This window comes from Limanda limanda, chromosome 4 (assembly GCF_963576545.1).
Source record: "Limanda limanda chromosome 4, fLimLim1.1, whole genome shotgun sequence".
NCBI classification, from domain to species: domain Eukaryota; kingdom Metazoa; phylum Chordata; class Actinopteri; order Pleuronectiformes; family Pleuronectidae; genus Limanda; species Limanda limanda.
The window spans coordinates 4,277,133-4,298,438 of NC_083639.1; the positions used below are offsets into that span (position 1 = coordinate 4,277,133).

Below are 21,306 nucleotides of genomic sequence, written 5' to 3' on the forward strand. Positions count from 1 at the left end.
CATCCTGGGCCTGCTTGTGGATTATGCCTGTGTCAGTGCACATGGGCAGTATGTTTACGAGCCTGTGCTCACAAAACGTGGTTAATCTCCAAAGACAGCAGCGATCCGGTCAAACAGAATCACTGCCTAGAAAGGCTCTCATGCAAAAGGAAGGAGGTAGGACTAATGAGTCATCCCCTGCAGCATCATGTTTTAATCTGCTGCTGTTTACAATTTATCAGGTCAAGGTACTAATGTCCCAAAATGAGCTTTTGAGACTCTTAAATAAAAATGAAAAAAACATTTCAAGTAACAAGATTTATTATTTGCATTTCTCTTGATTTTAACTTCATACCAAAAGCAAATCACTGAATACTTCATTATGAAAACTGGAGTACTCAGTGCATACCTCCACCAAGGCCCATGAAGCACAGAATTTCACACACTCAATAGATATGAGTCCTCCCAACATGCCTGATTGGTTTTTCTAAAGAGCCATGAATTATTCCCCTGGAAAAATGTGCGATAGATTTTCACACAATGATAAAACAAAAATCCTGGATCCGCCCCCTGATCAGAATCCATTTAATCGGTTCTTACCTGACCCACAACACATTCCTCCACCACGTTTTCATGGTAATCCGTCCAGCTGTTTTTTTGTACAAGTCCATAACTATAATTTACACACAAACGCAGATGAAAAGAGGTGTAAATTACTTTTAGTATATAGAAAATCCGAACCAGGGTTTAAGATCAAATGTAAGCAGTGGGAAAGCCTGCAATAGTTTAACTAAGACTTTCTACAATATCAATGGTTCACTTTTAATAAAATGTTAAATGATCAAATTGATACTTAATGCAAGCAGTCATATGTCATTGGTTTATTCTTCTAATGTGTGTAATGTTGGTTGGCCAATGCAGTACCTTCCTGGCCCCGGCACTGATTAATTTGCTCTATTAAAATGGGTTTTTATCATATCTTTATGATACCACTTTTGTAATATTTAATAATCACGCAGCTAGAGATGTTATCCTCATCCAGACGTTGGTAACTTAAGAAAAAGACAAGATAACTAAAGTGTTTGTTTTGTGCACGTAAGCACGTAGGTTTAATTACCATGGGGAGCGGAGAGAGATGGAAGGTTGACATTAGGGAGGAAACAGGAGAATGAGGGGAACTGGTGCAACAGGGAACACCCCCCCCCCCCGCCATCACATCAGAGACAACATCACATTACATCACGCGCTACATTTAGTCATAATTTCTTCCCAGCCCTACATGGTAATGTCAATAACACTTCACTTGTGGTTGTTGATATAAAGCACTCTAGGAAATTCAACAGAGGTTCGCGAGCTGCATCAGAGACAAAAGAAGAAGTTCCAAGCCTCATGTAAAATGAACCACTTCCGTGGGGAATAAAACATAAAACACTTAAAAACCAGAGTTAGCAGGTCTCACAGAGAGGAAACAGATTCTAGGCAAAGTAAGAGTTCACAGTTAGTCGCCTCCTTTACTCCCCACCAAGTAAACTTGACTGGGATGCAGCTACTTAAACTACAAAGCAAGGAAATAAATAATATGTCAAACTAAAAAATGTCAAGGAAAGGAAACTATATGCTTTCTATCAGTCTTGTTTAACTGTGAATATGACGGTTCAGAGCCTACGGAGTTTTCTGTGGTCCTTCTAAAACTGACAGAGAACACAGTGTCGGAGTTTTCTCTAGTGCTTTTACAGACAACCAAACCTGATCATTTAAACAGTGCCATCCAGGGTCTGTGCCAATGTGCTTGAGTTAGCCTGTTTGAGGTGCAAGTCACCTTCCATTTCTTGCTTGCCACACCTGCGGAAACATTTAGTGTCAGTGCCTTTCGAGGTCGAACTGAGCTTGTACAGAATTCAGGTATCAGTGCAACAAGGGGACTCAGAGTGAGCACATCAGATCTTACCCAGAGACTGGTCCGTTTCCTGTTCTTTCATTTGACTGCTGGTCCAACTCTGCAAGCAACTTCAGTATATTCAGTGCAGCCTGTGGAGGAGAAGAATCAGTTAAGTTACTGTAGTGAGCGACTCAGCTGCTACTCACTAGAGTAGAGTAGTGTAGCAGATGCTCTTCTTTAAAAAGGAGGTGGGGCACAGGAAGCAGTCAATCTGTACCAATTTCTTATTACCACATATATTTTGGGCCGAACTCAAACAATCATTATACAATATTTTCTTGTCATCTGTGAGTGATCGAAAGCACCCCTGCCTCTCACGAATACTGCCATCCTTCACACCATGAGTTTGTATATAGACATTAGACTGTGGAGAAGCATTACAGCTTGTACAGAGCTTGTGCATTTCAGACTCACCATATCATGACAGGATTCGACATCTTTCCCAATCCCATGACTAATGAGCGGTGGCTGGGATGAGCAGTTAATCAGTGACACAAACTCATTCTTATTGTTTTTGGGGAAATCTTTGTATTCCACCTGTAATAGGAGATCATATTTTAGACTCTCTAAATCCAATGCATGAAGGTCAGTGGCCTTACTGAGTTTGAAGCTGTTGTTTACCTGCAGGTTCTGCACAGAGGCGAGGAAGCCGAGCTGTTCTGAAGGCCTGGTGAGGGGTCCGTGGGGCAGTTGGTTCAGGTTATTTTTGTTCTTTAGGATAGTCTCAGCAGTCAGGGAGGCCCCTGCGTAAAGCAGCTCATTGGCAATCATGGCAGTGATTGTGGCTTTGCCTGGGTTGGGCAAAGGTCGATTGACCTGGGGTCCTTGGCAGACCCCGACTGCTTGAGCCACCTCGGGTACCATGGGCAGGATTCCTGCAGGCAGCTGCTGGTGGCTCATGTAAGGCAGTCGGTAGTCCTCCTCTTTAGAACCTTCAAAAATAAATAATAACAGAATTCAATCAAACAACACCATGATTATGAGAGGACATCTCCTTCAACAGAAAATGAAACTCACTCAGTGCCGCCTCCTCTACGGAGCCAGGTTCAAAGAAGGTCACTTTACGCCCATCACCAGGTTTTTTCACCGGGGTCTAAATATTATAAAACATTGTAAGTACGTGAAGGTTTACCATGAGTTGCTTGTTAGAGGTCTGGCTGTACCTTCTCGTCAGTTTTTAGTGCCGGCTTTGGGGGCTGAGGCTGAGGCACTTTGTATCCCAAGAGGTCCAGCATTTTCTCTGCTGCGTTCCTCTTTGCCACCTTCTTGCTCGGCCCCAGTCCCTCGGCAGACTGGCCACACACAGCCACCTGGGCCACAGAGCACATGGCACACACAGATAATCAAAAACTGAATGGGAGACAAGTGAACAGGCAAAGGAAAACATAGCCATAAGTCGTGCTTCAGAAACATTTACTGCGGACTCACCTGCATGACAAACTCTCTGCGCCGCGGTAGACCTCTCTCGGTCACCATGCTGTACTCCGGCTCCTTCTCCTTCTTGGCCTGCTGGATCTGAGCCAGGCGGCTGATGGGATTCATGCCCTGACCATACTCCGGGCTGGTCTGCAGCTGTTGGGGTGACAAGTCAATTTAGCGTCTTTAGGTTTCTACTGATTTATCCTTTTTCCAACCCATTGGATTCATTACCTTGATAATGGATTTGGTTTTCTTTTTGATGCGTGGAAGTGTCTTTTCCACGCTGGGTATGTGGGGTAGCCTCTTCAACTCCCTCAGCACTGCTGCTGCCGCCAGCTTCTTGGCAATCTTTTTACTCTTTCCCTCGCCCTGGCCACTGAACTCCCCGACTGTAACACACACTGAGAAACTCTTCATGTGCGGAGGGCCTTCTTCCTTTAAAACCTTTAAACACAGGGGTTTCCAATTACTCTCAGAAAAGAGTGCAGAAAAACATAGATCTTCTAAAACGGAGCTGGAAAAGATGTGTTATAATGTTGTATATATACAGTCTGGAAAATTCACTAATATACATTGTTTGTACTTCACGGAAATTAAATAAAATTAATTAATTAATTAATTGATAGATGTCTTCCTGTTAAAGTGTATCAAGAGAAATGTAGGACTCACCTCAAAGTTGACAGGTAAGTTGCGTTTAAGTGCAATTTCAAAAACTTGACTGATTTCGGATTTGTTGAGATTCTCCTCCTCCGGCTCTCCATTCATCTGTCAACAGGAGAATGCATATTAAGGAGAGAGAAGCAGTGTGTCTGAATGGAATGGCACAGAGGGTTTCTCACACCATCTTATGCAGAGTGGGCTTGTGCTTCTTTTCTCACCTCTGGCAACTGTTGCAATATGGGCTCCTTCTGCAGCACTTTCATGGCCTTGGCAGCAGCCTCGTGTTTGGCTAACTGCCGTGTGCGTCCCTTTCCAACAAACTGCTGACCTCCAATGGAAAGTTCCATGTGATATAACATTGGACCCACTGGAGGAAATGGATAATAGTACCTGGACACACGAGAGAGTCATTTTTTTTACCATCTCAAAAAGAAACTCAATGACATTGACATAGCCAAATGCCCTCATCTTATTCCCAAGTGAAGGAAACTCACTGTTGCATAGAGCGCTGGTAGGGCCCTGGAGCTCGGACGTTGTAGTTGAAGTTTGGCGGTCTCATCCCCGGGTATGGGTCGATGGGTTTATACATAGGCTTTTTACCAAGCTTCATACATAGTGCGTTCAACTCCATAGTGTGTGTCATGCCATCTACTACAAGCCCAACACAAACAAAACCAACACACCAAAGAGAAAGAATACACATGAGCAAAACCTTTTCTTCGAAACAATGCAGTGAGAAAAAGAGAGAGAGACTGTGACGGACAGTGGGAACCGCCCACCTGGGTTCTTGCCTGTGTTGCGGGGTGTCCTCATGGTGGGCTTGGGAAGCGTTGTCTCGGCGAGGGCAGAAGCGGCAGCAGAATGCTGGGCTTTCTTGATGCTGGTCCCCTCTGCCTCCCAGTGCTGATCTCCCAGTGTGAGTCTCACTGAGAAAATCTGACCAAAGCAGGAGACGGAGGCAAATCAAATGTGACTCACGCGCATAAACCTACTGCAAATGAACAGCATTGATGAAATTACATCATATGCTAGTTGGTTAACGTCAACACACCTTGGAGTGAGCTGGTCCTTGCTCACAAAGCAGCTTATACTCAGGTTGGATCTTGTTGAAACGGGCTAACTCATTCACCAAACACATGGGGGTCTTCTCTTTAGGGTTTGCCATGTTAGATACTATAACAACATAAAAAGATCAAAAATAAGTGTCAAAAAAAGCAGAAAGTGTTGAAAACAAATACGCAAAGTCTTCAGAGATATATTAACATTTGACATTTAGCATAAAATTTTAAAAATTTCATTAAAATTTCAAATAATGAGTGGAAGACTTTTTCGGAATTTAGGGTAAATAACAAAATGAGAAAACTAAAACACGTGGTATTTACCACAAATACTAGGGGCTAAACAAGAGGTGACACATTACAAACTATAGATTCAATGTAAAAAAGGAGAAATAAATATTCTTTACAAACCTGTGGTGGTATTGTAGGGGGTGGCAGAGCCTGCAGGGAGGGCGGAGCTCCTGCTGGGCTGGCTCGCGCTCTCTGAGGGCAAGGTGCCCGAGGCACAGGGGATGCTGTAACCAGGCTGTGGCTGCCCCAGCTGCAGGGGGGCAGGAGCAGCCGGCATGGGGCTGGATGGACACTGAAACTGGAGCTGGGACATCCTTGTAGGTGTAGCTTAGTTGGCTGAGGTCAAGATTAGAATTTACCAGTTCAGCAATGGTGAATGCCAAAGTGGGAGGAACTGTTGATTGAGGAGGTTTGAATGTAAGCTCTGCCTGGAAAAAGAAAAAAAAAAAAAAAAAATATGGTTATGTTCTTTTCTACAAATGGGACTAAAAGACAATTTCTAAGAAAATGCATAGGAAAAGGTTAATGATAGACCTTGGACAGGGTTGCCAACCACAGGCCTGAGACAAGGACAACCCCTGTGAATGATTTAGTTTTCAATTCACTCAGCTGGAATGTATTTGGATAGTGGGATAAAGTAATGCAGAGATGGGGAGAACAAGCAAAACTCTCCCCGGAAAGGCCTCAGCTGCCTGGATCCGGTTTGACACCAGCACCCTCTCGCTGTGAGGCAACAATGATCCTACTGAGATTTAACAACTTCAACTTCTAACCTTTGAGCTGGTACATTTCCATGCAAAGTATGTCATCTGATACTTTGTTTGATTCTAGTATCACAACAATGATCCCTTTCTAACTATATGGAAGAATATAGCATCAACGACCAACAAGGAAACATATTTCAGTTTAGCTCTGGTGTCTGCCCTGATCAGGATTACAGAACCTGTCTTTCCTGAACTTACCTGTAGAATCTGCACATGAAAACATATTTAAGACAATATTCCATCTGAGGCAATAGATTTTCTCAAGTTTCACATTTCTGCAGAGCATCACGATGAGCATCTTTAAACGGTTTACTTGCTCGGCGTTGAAATCATCAATGAGGGTCTCAATATAATACAAACATGCATAGATAAGCTGGCAGTGATTTGTAAAGGATTCAAACAGAGCTCAACCGGCATGTCAGGATTAAAAAGTCCAACTTTATTAGTCACAGCAAACGAGAACAAGGCCAAAAATTATCATGAACAATACTGGATGTAATGTGACTCGCTGCTGAAACTCTGAGACAACACCCCGGTGTCAGCCTGGTCTGCATGTTCTCATCTCTCCCTTCTGCCTCTGGTTGTCAGTGAGGATGCTGCTGATCCAGAAACCTACAGATGATTTTATTCTCATTTCAGATGCTGTTTGAGAGGTGTGGACCCCAGTTTGGCTGTTCAGGGCCCTGGGAGCCTCTGACTACTGTGATTCAACAAAAACAACTCAAATGCATTGATTCTAAAAACGTGCATTTTGTAGCTTAACGTTAGCGACACACACTAGCTACGTTGTAACAATATTTACTTTGAAGTTAGCTTCATAAAGGGGTGGAACCACCGGCATGCTAGCTGGTTAGCTTTTGCAAATGTGAAGCATTAATAGCTGCAAATATTAACAAAACTTTCTCTTTGTTTAATTTATAGTGATTCCACCATGTTTGTGCAAAGGTCTATAAAGCAGACATTCCTTCCAGTGAAAGACAGTGACTGTTCCGTGATGGTTTCAGGCCACCGGGTGCTTTCCCCTGAGGAAGAACACTAGCTAACCGGCTTGCTAGCTGCAGAGGAGGGGATGGATGACAATGATGGAACAACCTCTGCAGGGGAAAAAACAAAGCCTGACATTTAAGTCACTGTACAAAATCAATCTGCATGAAGCTGGACTGTCAACTCGTCGACTCTAGCACCTGACACGAGTTTTTATTCACGGAATCAAGTCCACGTATCGTTACAAAAAAAACATGAGCGTGGACCCAGCCGGTGAAACGAGCTAGCTAGCTAACCCGGGACAAGTCAGAGCACAAAGTAAAGCTCACCTCGTCGCTGCTTTACTTCAGTTTTTTAAGTTTCTCCATGGGGCACGATGGTCTACTAACACGTGCCTTGGTGAGAGGCTGTTTCCCGGCTCGGGCTCGGGCTGTGTGGGTTTCAAAATGCGGGCGGAGAGGAGATGGACATTGGGGAGACACGGCAAACACTAAAGAGAATGGCCCTGTCTCGGTTCTGTCTGCAGGAAGTGACATCCGCAGACCGGACGTGCTTTCAGAATAAAGCAGGGTGGACGACACGTCAAGGGGTGCCTCAGGTTTCTTTTTGTCTGAAGACAGACTGGGTAATACCGTTTTCTATAAAGTATATAATACCATACAGTCTATGGGTAATACAAGCATATTCAAGCAATTAATGGGATGTTTCAACGAAAAATTAAAATTCACTTATCTACTCACCACTATTCAGATAGGAGGGGTGTGTGAAGTGAGCACTCTTGGAGTTTCAGGGGTAAACATTGTTGCAGCCAAATCCAATACTTATGATTTTATATATATATTATATGTTAATAGTTGAAGTTATTGGTGACAGATTCTTCAAATGTAAAAAAAATGTAATATAAAAATTGCCTCCATACTCCTCCTGTGGAGTCATCCATCTTACCCCGAAACTCCAAAAGTGTTTTGTTTACCCTGCCATTGGCATATGGGTGAGGGAATTTTCATATTTGGGTGAACTATTCCTTTAAAGCTACACATGGCACTCAGCAGTAGAACACAAACAGTCCCATTAAATTGAATCAAGCTGCAGCACATGCCACACAGTCCTAGACATTTGTTTACTAAACGTGCCGTATTTTTTCATCACGGCCCATGAATTATTCCTGTGGAAAAAACGTCCGATCTCCCCAAGTAAAAGAGTAAGTAAGTCAAAAAATCTAGGTTTGATGGATTCTTCACTGAGCAATTCCACATCCTTCCAAGGTTTGTAGAAATCTGTTTAGTTGTGTAATCTTGCTATCAAACCGACAAATGTACATGAAGTAACAAACAGCATCCACAGGGTATTCAGAATTTTATTTTAGAAGTATCAGTGAGCCAAAAAACCCTGGTTTTACAACACAATTCATCTAAATGGTGTAAAAAAAAAATAATGACACACAAATCACTGTCAAGCTCATTAAGTTAACTAATAAATATAAAAACTGATCACGATTCACTATAAAATATTGCTTCTGTGGTCTATAATCCTTTCTAAACTCTGCTGTAGCTTGAGGATAAGAGCAGTGGGAGAGCTGGTTATAGTGGTTTGAGCGTGTCCTACAGATTACAGGTTGTATGCCTGACAGATGTTCAGCGAGTCTCTCAGCATCAAGTCACGCAGGCGCCACAGAGCATCCGCCATGGTGGTGTGGGCTCCCTTGCTCTTCAGCCAGTGAGCTGGCAGCCTGCTCTCCTGCTCTTTGGTCAGGTGAGCATCTCGCCTTTGAGCTGTTGTGGACACAAAGGGTACTGCGTTAGAATACACAAATAAACAGTATGTTTTTGCAAGAACTGGTGAAAATTGGAATCAACTGCTTATTAGGAAAACAAGATGAAGGTGGAATATTCCCTTGGTACCCACACATGTTGAAAGAGCAGCTCATTTGGTGCAGAAAGTGTAACCTTTTCTACAGTGATAAAGTAAAGGTGATTGTTTGTTAAAAAGTTGGTTTCTTAAAACTCAATTACGGAGAGAAAATGCATCTGATTATTGTATCAAATAGTTGATTCAGAGCAAGTGTTCGCTCTAGAGTATTGATTGATCCTGGAACTCAGTGCCCTGCTGCTTATTGGTGAAATGTTCTGCCTTGAGAGACTAGTCTCAATTTAGCCAAGACCATTTCACTACCCACCCAATTAACATAATTGTGAAGTTTCATGTAAAAAGTCCAAATGATTTTTAAGATCTTCTCACATCCATCACCTATTCACCTTGTGTTTGGGATAATATTGAAATACTTTTCTGAAATATATTTATATATTTACAGACCCATTTCTATCACTTATTGTTCTTCATTTATATGTGAACAATAATCACATTACCTGTAACAGGGAACATTCTACATCAAAAGTATGAATTTAACATTTTTAAAATAAATGCATTCAAATCTTTATGTAGAAGCATCATCTTTACGTGGAATTTTTATTTATGAAAAAACACATCAAAATAAAACATACAATCTAATGTTTCCACATGTTTCAAATCAAGTGTCTGTTCTATCGATGTTCTGTTCACACACATACCGAGACAGACATCCCTCACCCAGGAGGCAGTGAGGGAAAACCCAAGACCACTTAAGGAACCCCACCTTTCAGTGTTTGGTCCCACTTGCTGACAGTGGCAGACTCGGAGTTCAGGCCCTCGATGTACTTCAGGTAGGCCTCCGAGTGGAGCACCCTCTGGGTCTTTGGTGGTGGAGCCACAAACATGGGGGTAGTGGGCTGCAGGTGTGAGGGCTGGCCTAACTGGCCCTGCCCTGGATATGGAGGAGGAGCGAGTGTTCCTGGGCTGAACATCCCAGGCTAGAATCAAACAATGACAATATACTTATAAGGATGTGGAACAACAAAGTGGAATATGTAGGGAACACCTTTTTCATTTGAATTCAACAAAAATCCATTTGGTCTATTATATCAGGACGGTGCCTCACCTGTTGCATAAAGGCTCCTGATCCCGGACTTCCTGCCATGCCATTCATACCAGCTCCCATCATACCTGTTTAATGACAATATTTATTCTCTCTGCATTCAGCACCTGGGGAAAACTACTGGTTTCTCTTGAGATCTACAACAATTATTTGTACAGTAGAAATGTTTCTGAATACCGGTTGAATGTTAGTTTTAATATCAGTTGTCTGTTATATGTTTGGTCTCAGTTTTAACATGCATTACACTGTATCTGTGAATGTGCGTATGTATCCTGTATATTATTGTGGTGGGATGTGTGCACTTGGAGAGAGGATGTTGAAGACCAGAGAGCTTTGCCTCTGCTCGCTGAGTGAAGTCGGCTGTGCAGCCTCTGCACCAGGTAAACCCCTCCAGCAGGAGAGACACGACTGGATGTGACTGACTGAGCAGGTGTGGCTAGGACAGTGGCCCTTACCCGGATGAGGCATGCCAGGGTACCCAGGCATACCTTGCTGGAGATGGTGAAGAGGCAGGTGGGGCCCCCCTGCAGGGTGAGGTGACATTGTTGCCACACTCAACAAGCCCTCATGGGGGCCCTGCATGGGCATGTAAGGTTGGCCGTAAGCTCCCATCATGCCTTGGAGGAAGAGGGCGGAGGAGAGGACGACAACATATCCATGCATAAGTGACATGCAGCTGACTCTAACATAACATGCACTACTACTGCACACTGCGTTCCCTTTCACACATGCACCTTGAGCCATTCCTGCTCACTTTTTTTACTTTTTCAAATGTGTAACTACAACTCTGGGGGGAGCAGAAGCAGCAGTATCCCAGCGTAAAACTTTAAAAAAAATATAAATACTTATCACTGTAAATGTTATGTTAGGTATACTGAGAACTTAAAGAGTGACCCCAGTTGTATAGCTTTACTTTAAGCTTCCTGAGACTGAAATCTGCAGCATAATTGAATTTGTGCATGATGAAAACCAGCAGATTGAAAATAGCCAGTGATGTCAGAGGTTCAGTGTGTGAAAGGGGCAGACAAATACAAATGAGTCTGAGAAATGTTAGCGAGTAAAATGAGCATGAAAGTTGAGTTTGTTTGGTTTCCATGGTTAAATAACAATCATGCAGTCAATGTCATGCAGTCACATATGAAGCTGGTGAATAGAACTGTGAAATGTAAAACAATATGAAACAGCAGCAAAAGAAGAAATAATGTTGCTTTAAGAATGTAGTTTTTAGATCAATATTTCTTCGTAAAATGGTTTGGAAAATTGGAGGATTAAATAGTCCAGGCTTATTCCTCTGCTGCCTTGTTGCCAAACACTCGTGCTGTCTCTGAGAGGGGTTACCTGACACAGGTGTCATGGTCAGGTTTATCATTCCCATAGTGCTGGGCGAAGGCACCACCCCCATCAGTGCCCCTACTGGGGTACCTGCTCTAGGGGAAGCTTGCTTCTGGGGCGGTCTGTCGCGCTCTTGGTGCTCCACTATTTTCGCCGCACGCTCTGCAAATTAAAAAAAAAAGATTTGACGTTTTGACCAATACTCATATTAAAAAGGTCTCTCACAACAAATCAGCTCTTACTCTCACCTTCATACTCGGCTTTCTTGGTAGTTTCGAGGTTCCTCCACTCGGTGCCCACGAGTCGACTCAGCTCCCCAAAGGAGAAGTCAGGGTGTCGAGCTTTGATGACCGCTCGCATTTCACTGCTGAACAGGATATAGCCACTCATGTTGATCTTTCTCTTGGCCCCTTCCTTTTTCGATAAGCCCTTTACTTTGGGAGTGGACTTCATGAAAAACAAACAAAGATGCAAGTTAAAAAAATCAAACTGGTTGTGTGTGTGTGCCTGTGTATGATTCAACTTAGTAGCAGGGGGTTTGAGCCTTTGGAAATAAGAGTTGGGCTTTTTGAAGTGTCAGGGTACCTGAGAAGGTGTGTATGGCTGTGTCTCCATATCGCTTGCATGTGGCGTTGGTATCTGAGGCATAGAAGGTGTTGCTGGAGCCTCCTCATCATCCATATCTTCAATATCATCATCTCCGTCCTCAACGTCGGCAAGTTTAAGCTCAAGCTCTTCTATCTTCTTACTCAAAAAGGGTGATGCTTCCTTTTGAGGCACCATCAGTTTTCTGTGCAAGACAGAAAAGACACTTAGGCTTTGAGGAGATTTGAAAACATTTAACAAACTAAGCTGTCTGGTGCCCTGACTAACCTGAAATAGTAAATCTCGTCATCCACCACCTTGGCAGAATATGAGAAGCGTTTGAGACCCTTGAATTTTTTCATCTGCTTCTCAGTCTCAATGTAGCGGCTCTCGCACAGCAGGACGTCGTCCTCTGAAACCTCGGTGGATCTGCATGACAGGAAGTCCTTGAAGGGGGCAACCATACATTTGCCTGGAGAGCAGAGAGGAAGGACAGACCATTTTTGTTAATGAAACTGATGATGAATGTCTACATTTAAATTTGTTTCAGGAAGTTATCAAGGCAGTACCTATGACACAGGTCATGGGCAAAGTCTCCTCCAGTTGGCTCAGAAAAACTTCTCTCTTGTAGAACATCTTTGTAGGCTCGTGCTCGGTTTCCTCTGGATGAATGAAGATCGGTCCAAAGAAGTAAGTAGTTCCATTCTGCACCCACAGCTTCTCTATCCTGCAGTCAAGGGAATCATATTTCCATTAATTGATATCTACATAATAATTATATAGCACCAATGAATAATTAGTATATATATTTTGACTCACCTGGCAACCCGTGGCTTTGACAGACCGTGAGACTTGATGTAAACACAGTCTCCCACTTTAAACCACATGTTGTTGTAGCGCAGCTGTTCATAGTGCTGCCCAACGGGATCAGCTGCATTCATCTCCGCAGGGACATCCTCTCTCTCCTTTTTAAATAAAAACACAGAGGACCCAGGTGGGTGTTTATATTGGGACAAATAAAGTTAAATACAAGGTTAGACTTGGGTTGATTTTCAGTTTTGCCTGTGTGGTCTGATGTAGGAGCTTTAAGCATTTAATTACATGCAAATTGGCTTAACTGAGATTTGATGAGCAACCTAAATCCAAAACGTATCTTGTATTGCATTAGCAATAAGCAATATTACAACATGGTATATAATATTATATTTGTTTGAAAACAGAATAACTAACTGATGACCGGCCACATAAAATAGATCATGGATCATTACCGCCACCAAGTGGACTGGAGTCACCAGGCTCTCCAGCTTTGTCTCAATATGCGAACTTTCGTACCTAGTTTTTTGCCTTGTTGTATGTTTAAGTGCAGTCGCACTGACAAGTATGGCCGCATGAAGTGCAGTAGAGGTCTGGGTGATGCACGCAAAATGGTCAAAATTAAACAATGAGAAATGAACAGTGTGCTACTTAGGGGTAAAACCTGGTTTACCGGTGTGGTTCAGTGTTTAGCTTATTATAACAGACTTTGTAAAGAGGTTTGAAAATATTTGACCCTGTTTGACACTTCCTGCAAGACATTACTCTACAATTAACTAATCCAACTGACGCTGTACAGCTAGGACACAATACACTCTGGATTGTTTTATACCTCAACCGCAGACTCATCCTTTAAACTAGTAGCACAGTATTTCCCACTGGTAGCACCTCCATTTTGTGCACCTAAAATGTGTCTTTGTTGTCTCAATCTATTTGCATTACAAATTGTTATTTAATTTTTATTAATTTGACAGCTATTAAATATTTAACAGTTTATTATGAGCAGCTCAGTGGGATCAAAAAAGCAAATCAAAATTTACTCCAAATGACTCTCGTCAAAGACATTAAGTAATCCCTCATAACTTGGGCAACATAGTATAAATTGGTCATGTTCAATATAGCATCTCCTTACCTTTTCCACAAAACCGCCGCTCTCTGAATACGAGTTTGTTAGCTTGTCCTGGTTAGGCTTGGCGAACATGGAGGCTACACGGACAACGGGCATAGGCACCTCTCGTGAGACCAACTTCACAGAGCTAGGCATGGCCCATATCTTGATCTTCTTGAAGGACTTGTTCCTGGCAGCATAGCGGGATTCACAGACATACACATCCTCAGGCCTGTAGCCCTCGGGCTGCATTTTGTAATAATCCTACAGGCACCAGAAAAGGTAATGAATAGGTTAGGACTATTCTACAAAGTAAAAACACTTTTCTTTATGTGGTTCAGTTTTAGTAGAGGCTCTTACCTTCACACACAGGACCAAACAATTGCCAGAGACTTTGCTGAATGACACTTTGTTGTAGTAGTCGCTCTTGAAGGTCTCTTTTTCCAGAAACTTGCGTGTGGCCAGGTGGAAGGTTTCACTGGGCCTGTAGAACCAGCAACCATACAGCCACTTCTCACCTTCAAACACAAATACATGCAAATATTCAGTACAGGAAATAAAGAATTTACCATTTTAATGGATAGATTGCAATCATCAATAATCATTATTTAGAATACACAACAAACCTCTATCTAAAAGCTGTTTTAAACCATTTCTTTTAATAATTAAACAACAAAGTTGAGTACAGTACCTGCTTCATTCTCCCACAGACGTTCAATACAGACGATGTGTGGCTTCAGGTTCGGTTTCGACTGCTCCACATAAACAAAGTCCCCCACGTGGTAGGTGTGGTTTTCAAAGGTGCATTCCTTAGTGTACACACGCTCTGTCTCGGACTCCGACTGCCATGCTTCTCCTTGCAGGGCTCCAGCTTTCTCACCATCTTTTGAGGTAGAAATGTATAATCATATGAAATGGATAAAACATCAACATTTTTAAACCTGTCCATTATAAAAACAGTTCACACACCTTTATTTTTCTCCTCGTCCTCTTCTTCTTTCTTTTTCTTGTCTTCCTCAAACTCTTTGGGAATTTTGTCCCTCTTTTCCTGCTCCACGTCACTGTGCAGGTGTTTTGACGTGTAGTTGAGCGCAGTGGACAGGAGAATCTCTCCATTCTTGCATAGCTCATCGCGGATTTTAATGAAAAACTGTTGCAGCTCTACCGAATCTTCAAATATCTCCGAGTCAGTCCTGCAAAAGTGAAAAGGTGTAGGTTTTTTCTATTTTGGTGTGAACAAATTATTGCTGTTACCCTAACAAATGCATAATATGTGCTTAAAGAGAACCAGAAAACAAAGCAGAGTCAATATTGTTACTGAGACAGCCTCAGACTACTTAACATAGAAATCATGTCTTTTTTAAATAAATGTGTATACCTGTGAAGTCTGCGTGCCTTCTCCAGCACCTCAAACATGTGTTCCTGGAAAACATCCAGTCTCCTGTAGCGGCCGCGGTCCACGTTCATCCTTATGACATCAAAGTTGAGTGGTGGCTTCTCAGGAGAGGCTGGATCCACAGCAGGAATCTCAGCCAGCGAGTCGCTGTAGCATCTGCTCTCTTCATCCTGGTGACCCAGCACTGACACAAACAGGTTCCTGATCAGCTCTCTCACCAGAAGTGCCACAGCCGGAGGCCCAGAGTCCTCGCCTCCCTCCTGGTGCTTGCGTGTCTCCAGCAGCACCCGGTGCAACAACAGAGCGTCCCGGTAGATCAGAGACTCCGGCTCATTGTATATGCAGGCGTTGTTGAACATGAGAACAAAGTCCTCAACCAGGGCATCGACATCCTGGAAACGGCCAGCCGCCATATGACTTCGCAGGCGCTCCATGTCAATGGGCCTCTTGATGGTAGCATAGTAGTCAGGCAACTCGGCGCGAGATGGCAGACGGAGGAAGATCGTGCTCAGACGCCGACCTCTGCGATCAGTGAAGTTTCGCACAGCATCATAGAGCTCATTCAACCTCTGCTGGAGGGGTGTGAGGTATTTGGACTTCTTTGGAGAAACACCGATCTTTCCTAAAAATAGACACAGCCCGGTTATGTGTTTAAAATACTGTTACTAGCAAATACATGGAAGCACTCAATAGAACACAAACCACTGCAAGGACTAATAAGCTCTCAGCTAGCCTTTTCACAGTTGTACACGCTGAATGGGGGAAAAAATGTGTGTGAGGGGGAAACAAATCAGGACATCACCAAACAAAGGATTTCTCTGCTGCTGTGATCCTGAATGTGCCCTGCAAATGTTTTGCGTTTAACAGGTAAAGATACTGAAGATTCTGTGTTGGCAGAGCTTTTATGTTACTTTAAGACGTGTACAAAATTTGGTTCATTATGTTACTGTGGGAGGACAAACTGGGAATCTGACAGGCCAACATCTGTCTCTGTAATTAATGAGAAACTAGAAAGGAAAATGAAATCCACTGCAAAAAGATAAATCGTCTTCTTCCACATGGAGAATTTTATTGTTTTAAATCTCTTCTAGTAAATTGTATATCATAATGAAAATGTGGTACATTTTCGAAGATTATCAGCAACAATGTAAACAAGCTGCAATTTCCCTTGATATCATCAAACTTACTTAGTTTCAGTTTTGGGGATCCCATGTCCTCTTCTTCAGCAGAAGGTCCTAACTCCTTGCGCTTGTCTTTCAGGACCTTCTCCAGAACATCAGCATCATTATACACCTATGTATTACAAACACTGGGTGTTAGAAGAATGTATTTTATGGTAAAATTGTCCATACAATATTGTCAGAACTCAATAAAACTGATTCAAACCGTCTACCTGAGATCCCTCTTCATTGTAATGCCTGGCGTTACGGAACATCAACCTCATGTCATCCATCAGAGCTTCCTCTGTGGTGTAGCGCTCAATGCGAACGTTGTGTTCAATGGTTTTCATGTCCATGGGTTCGAGGATGACGTTATAGTAGTCAGGGTAGTCCTTTTTGGAGGGTTTGACCATAAAAAGGTCACTCAGACGCCGATTGGTGCCTGACTCCCTGGCATCGAAAACTGCAGCGTAAAGGGCTTTCATTCGGTTCTTTTTGACATTTTTCTTGTGGCTTGAAAAAAAAAGGATTACACAGATAAGCATGAATGAATACAAGAAGAAAACAATAAGGGTGATGTATCGTATTGTTTTGTAAAGAAACAGAATAGAGAAACTGCTATACCTTTTCCTCTTGACACTCCCGGCATCAGATGACAAAATGCTGTCTCCATCTTCATCATCTCTTCTTAGAAGCTCCCTCCTCTTGGCCTGTCCAGACAGCAAGAGACAGATGCATATAGTATCACAACAGACGCTCATCTTTGTACACAAGATATGGGAAGATCTTTACTGGTCTGTTTCAAATTATGTTGATTGAAAATATCTTCTAGCACAACCTGACAGAGAATAACTGAGAAATCATTACCTGCAAAATCTGCTGAAGCCTGAAGGCTCGTTTGTAAATGCTTGAGTTAGGCATGTTGTAGCGCTTTGCATTCTCAAACATTAGATTGAGGTCAGTGTCCATCTGCTCCACACTTTCATACTCCCCATTCTTCATCTTTGCCCTTAAAAACAAAACAAAATTCACTTCCATTAAGTTGAAAATGTATCAATTTCGGAACTTTTAAGCAACGATTTTAAACCAAAAATGTTTCAACACTGCTGACTTGTGTATATTGAATGAGAGTTCCTTACCTGATCTGCGTCAGAGCGACGGGCTGTTTGATCTGCTGATAATAGTCGGGATATTCCCTGCGAGATGGCAAGTGCTGGAAGGGTTCAGAGAAGACCTGGCCCTGGCTGTTCCTGGCGCCACGCACAGCCTCATACAGCTGGAAGATCGGGTTACTCATCTCCATACTAGAACTCTGACTCTCAGCCTCCGACTCTCCCTCATCATAGCACACAGAGCCTGCAAACATTCATATAGCGAGCTGTTACACAAACACAAGTTCAACGTGTTCATCTTAAAACAACAATACTTACCAGAGAGAACAGGGTCGTCCTCACTCTCTGAACCGTAGTGAAGAGCGACGCTGACACCAGAAAGTTGATCCCCCTGGCCAGACCTGCGATTTCTGAATATAACGGTTATGACACAAGGATAACATCATGTAGATCTTGGAAGAATCCATTTTGTATCAGGGAGGGATTTGCGATAAAAAATGTTGTGCACCAAATACTATTATTGTTAAATACCTGATACGAAGACTCGTTTTAGTGGGTTCAGCATGTTCAAGTTCGGTCTTCCGCTGGATGAACACTTTCTTTATGGTGTTCGCATCCTGTACAGTAAGAGAACCATTGTTATTATTTGAGGGTATGTTAAATCTTAGTGAAAAGGGAAAAGTAATCCAAAAGACGAGTTTACCTTAAAAACCTGAGATCCTGGTTCATTGTATGTTTTGGCATTTTTGGCCATCAGGTCAATGTCCTTGGCCATCGCATTGACACCTTTATAGTATCCAATCTAGGCGAATGAAATAAGTTGGTGCTAGTTAGAATAAAATATGTTGTGCTGACAATAGTTAATTTTCAGTTTGTGAGTCAGAGGACTACCTGTATTCTTTGAGCGATTGCTCTCAAATCTATCGGCTCCTTGACAACAGCATAGTAGTCTGGGTAATGCTAGAAAAGACAGAAAAATACAAACTGATGAGATTGTTTAAACTTTTAAATTGTCATAGATAATAATAAAACTCTGACTGGGTTGCTTTATCATGAATGAGGCTTTATTAATCGATCATAAACTTGCATGTATTGTTGTTAGAGATGCAAAATAAATGTGAAAAAAACAACATAACAGTTTCTGGAGCATCATCTTAACGCATAGACTCTTCAAGGACTTACCACTTTGGAAGGCAGTTTTTGGAACAGTTCACTGACCAGACGCCCTGCGGGATCAGCGTGTGACACTATAGCCTCCAAGAGTTGCTCCAACACCTCCTTCAAACTACCAGCTGAGGTCTGAAAGGTGATAATTATGCATGAATTAGGTTTCATGTAGAACAACAGCCCTGGTTTTTCTATACAATAAACTCAAGTCACCACAAAATGCAGATAAAAAGCATATTCATCTCAAATACATGGGAAGTACACATTTCTCTCATTGAAAGAGACATTTTTCATTGTTTTATACACTATTAAATTAGTACAGTTAGTGACGATCTTATAGACAGACATAGTAAATTAACTCTACATTTAAATAGTCATATCACTTGCCTCATCCTCTGTTGACATTCCTGGATTATCCATCATGTCTTCTGCATCTTCATCATCATCATCTCCATCTCCAGGCTGCACAAACTCACTCCTTGTTTGGAGATAAACCTGCCACAGCTTACAGGCAGCTTGATACTCCTCACTGTCCCTCTGTTGTGTTGATCATGGGGAAAATAATAATGAATACATCCAGACTGTCAATTGAGGGGCATTACACAAATTAGAAACATAATCTTATTCCCTTGTAAATATTATACAAGACTATTTAAATTAATTATTTGTTAATTAACGGAAATAATGTATTTATTACAGGACTAGTTATACTTTAATATAGTAAAATACAGGGAAAATAAACATTAAAAACAAGATTTTAACAAGAATCAGTTTGGAAATTTATATTTTCAATAGGGTACTTTGGGAAGTACTCTCTTTGCTATACCATACCTTGTAGAATGATTTGGCATTGTTGAACATGAGCTGGAAATCTGCAGTCAGCTGCTCCACATCGTTATAATCTTCTGACTTGAGTTTATACTGAATTTTTGTCATATCAATTGGCTGAGACACAACTTCATAATAATCAGGCAGATTCCTGAAAAGGTACAAGAGAGGACAAGCATCACCACAGGCTGCACTTCATGACACCACCAGATTGTCAGATCTCTGTTTGAAACACACAACTACGTGTGTAATAGTGTGTTTTCATGAGTGGGGGACTGAGCTTGGCCAGTTTTTAATGCTTAACTAATACCTTCTCTTTGGAACCCTCAGAAAAACGTCACAAAGTTGCCTTCCGTGATCATCCTTGTGGTCCCTGACAGCGTTGAACAACTCGTGGCAAACAGCGATCTGAGGGGGGGAAGAGGATACCCGGGAAGAGATAAGACCCCACAGCAGTTCGTTTAACGGTCGATAACGCAAATTCAAAATAAAATCAACACAATAAATATCCGTGTATTTACCATATCTACAGGAGGGACATTGGAGATCCTCCTTCGCTTCCTGCCACTTCCAGGAGTCGAGGAGGTGTCGTCGAGGTCCCCCCCTCCGCTGACACTGCTGGAGGGTGAAGTGGCCCTTCTCCTCTTCGAACTCGCCGACATCGCTAATCAACAAGCTAGCCCGCTAGCTACAAAAATACAACACAACGGGGTTTGTCTCGGTGTAGATTCTGACCCGGGTTAGACCTGGTGGGTTAAAAGGGTTAAAAGGAGCAACGACCGCTCATCTGCTCATCATCAACTGGAGTAGTAGTGTGAAGTGAAGCGTTAGCATTAGCATGAATGTATGAAACAAAGCAAACAGCCGAGCAGCAGTTAGCATGTTATCGTAGCTGCTGCCGCTTTCCTGCAAACACAGCGAAGTGAAATATTATAAAGTTACCTAATAAAACACATACGCTCTGGGGTAAATGAATACTTTAACCGAGTATGACAAATCTTACCCAAAACGCAGCAAAGTTTGTCTTAGATCCCTGAGCTCAGATGTGTGACGGCTAGCTGGCTAGCTACTGTTGTTTGAAAACTCCTGCCCGGAAGAGAAGTGCAAGCGCCACAACGAACAGCGCTGCCCTCTAGAGCTTAGGAGAGGGACTGCATCAACGAGAATACGCTTCCTGTGAAAACGTCTCCTACAAATAGACAATTATTTATATTTAACATCATACAAATTTATCTTAGAGAGAAGAAGTTCCTAGTTTGTAATGTAATGTAAGTCTGTAACCGAGGCTTAATTCTGGCCTATTAAACCATGAGACAATGTAGGGAAGGTAGTTTATTACATAACACATTTTAACAACATGGTAATTTCAAATCAAAATCTGTTTATTGAAGGATTGTCAATATATATAAGTGCAATGCTGAATGGACGTTACAGAGACAGGAGGTAAACATGAGTACAACAATCAACACCAATGTGTCCAGACAGACATGGATTGGGCAATATAACTTCAGGAACAAACAAAACAAAAAAAACACAAGGTAACAACAGAAAAAGAAAAACAGAAAAAACAAAAAAAAGCAACGTTATACAGAAAAGAAAGAAAATATATCAAATAAAATCTTCACAACATGGTAATTTAAAGTGATTAGCTTTAAAAGGGCCTGGTTAATATTGTGATTATTAAATAGCCATAATTAAATATCCTGGTATTATTATTTATCATTGTTAATGTTTTATTAA

General features: G+C 42.1%; 2 protein-coding genes across 5 annotated transcripts; both read right to left on the reverse strand.

The window, feature by feature from the left end:
* Positions 1-1,060: 1,060 nt before the first annotated feature.
* Positions 1,061-7,601, reverse strand: stau1 (staufen double-stranded RNA binding protein 1). 2 transcript variants are annotated; one of them, XM_061069397.1, is made up of 15 exons: positions 7,424-7,601; positions 5,467-5,774; positions 5,049-5,170; positions 4,789-4,933; positions 4,492-4,648; positions 4,216-4,387; positions 4,007-4,102; positions 3,569-3,781; positions 3,347-3,490; positions 3,082-3,228; positions 2,936-3,011; positions 2,540-2,850; positions 2,333-2,455; positions 1,928-2,007; positions 1,061-1,821 (listed from the first exon to the last, which is right to left on the reverse strand). In XM_061069397.1, the coding sequence occupies exons 2-15, from the start codon at positions 5,657-5,659 to the stop codon at positions 1,734-1,736; spliced, it is 2,067 nt and encodes a 688-aa protein (XP_060925380.1). In that variant the 5' UTR covers positions 5,660-5,774; positions 7,424-7,601; the 3' UTR covers positions 1,061-1,733. The 2 variants fall into 2 exon arrangements, with proteins under 2 accessions (XP_060925380.1, XP_060925378.1); XM_061069395.1 differs by having other exon boundaries at positions 4,777-4,933.
* Positions 7,602-8,433: 832 nt separating this feature from the next.
* Positions 8,434-20,649, reverse strand: pbrm1l (polybromo 1, like). 3 transcript variants are annotated; one of them, XM_061069286.1, is made up of 30 exons: positions 20,570-20,649; positions 20,088-20,254; positions 19,877-19,974; positions 19,570-19,717; positions 19,126-19,275; positions 18,754-18,870; positions 18,463-18,531; positions 18,275-18,373; positions 18,103-18,188; positions 17,890-17,981; positions 17,599-17,815; positions 17,327-17,468; positions 17,084-17,169; positions 16,693-16,972; positions 16,487-16,592; positions 15,282-15,921; positions 14,873-15,096; positions 14,595-14,786; positions 14,264-14,421; positions 13,928-14,167; positions 12,802-12,947; positions 12,552-12,709; positions 12,271-12,454; positions 11,983-12,187; positions 11,646-11,844; positions 11,488-11,559; positions 10,521-10,682; positions 10,069-10,133; positions 9,727-9,940; positions 8,434-8,866 (listed from the first exon to the last, which is right to left on the reverse strand). In XM_061069286.1, exons 2-30 carry the CDS (start codon positions 20,226-20,228, stop codon positions 8,703-8,705), a joined length of 4,854 nt encoding a protein of 1,617 aa, XP_060925269.1. In that variant the 5' UTR covers positions 20,229-20,254; positions 20,570-20,649; the 3' UTR covers positions 8,434-8,702. The 3 variants fall into 3 exon arrangements, with proteins under 3 accessions (XP_060925269.1, XP_060925268.1, XP_060925270.1); XM_061069285.1 differs by having other exon boundaries at positions 11,404-11,559; XM_061069287.1 differs by lacking the exon at positions 10,521-10,682.
* Between the last annotated feature and the right edge of the window lie 657 nt (positions 20,650-21,306).

What these genes read in the sequence shown, in the direction of transcription:
- pbrm1l (XM_061069285.1), bottom strand. Translation starts at nt 20,228, where the DNA reads ATGTCGGCGAGTTCGAAGAGGAGAAGGGCCACTTCACCCTCCAGCAGT. An exon ending in AAAACGAGTCTTCGTATCAG is followed by an intron (nt 17,982 to 18,102) that starts GTATTTAACAAT and finishes CGTTATATTCAG; the next exon opens with AAATCGCAGGTCTGGCCAGG. An exon ending in GACGAGATTTACTATTTCAG is followed by an intron (nt 12,188 to 12,270) that starts GTTAGTCAGGGC and finishes TGTCTTGCACAG; the next exon opens with AAAACTGATGGTGCCTCAAA.
- stau1 (XM_061069395.1), bottom strand. Translation starts at nt 5,659, where the DNA reads ATGTCCCAGCTCCAGTTTCAGTGTCCATCCAGCCCCATGCCGGCTGCT. An exon ending in ACTTACCTGTCAACTTTGAG is followed by an intron (nt 3,782 to 4,006) that starts GTGAGTCCTACA and finishes CTGTGTTTAAAG; the next exon opens with GTTTTAAAGGAAGAAGGCCC. An exon ending in TCGAATCCTGTCATGATATG is followed by an intron (nt 2,008 to 2,332) that starts GTGAGTCTGAAA and finishes TCTCCTCCACAG; the next exon opens with GCTGCACTGAATATACTGAA.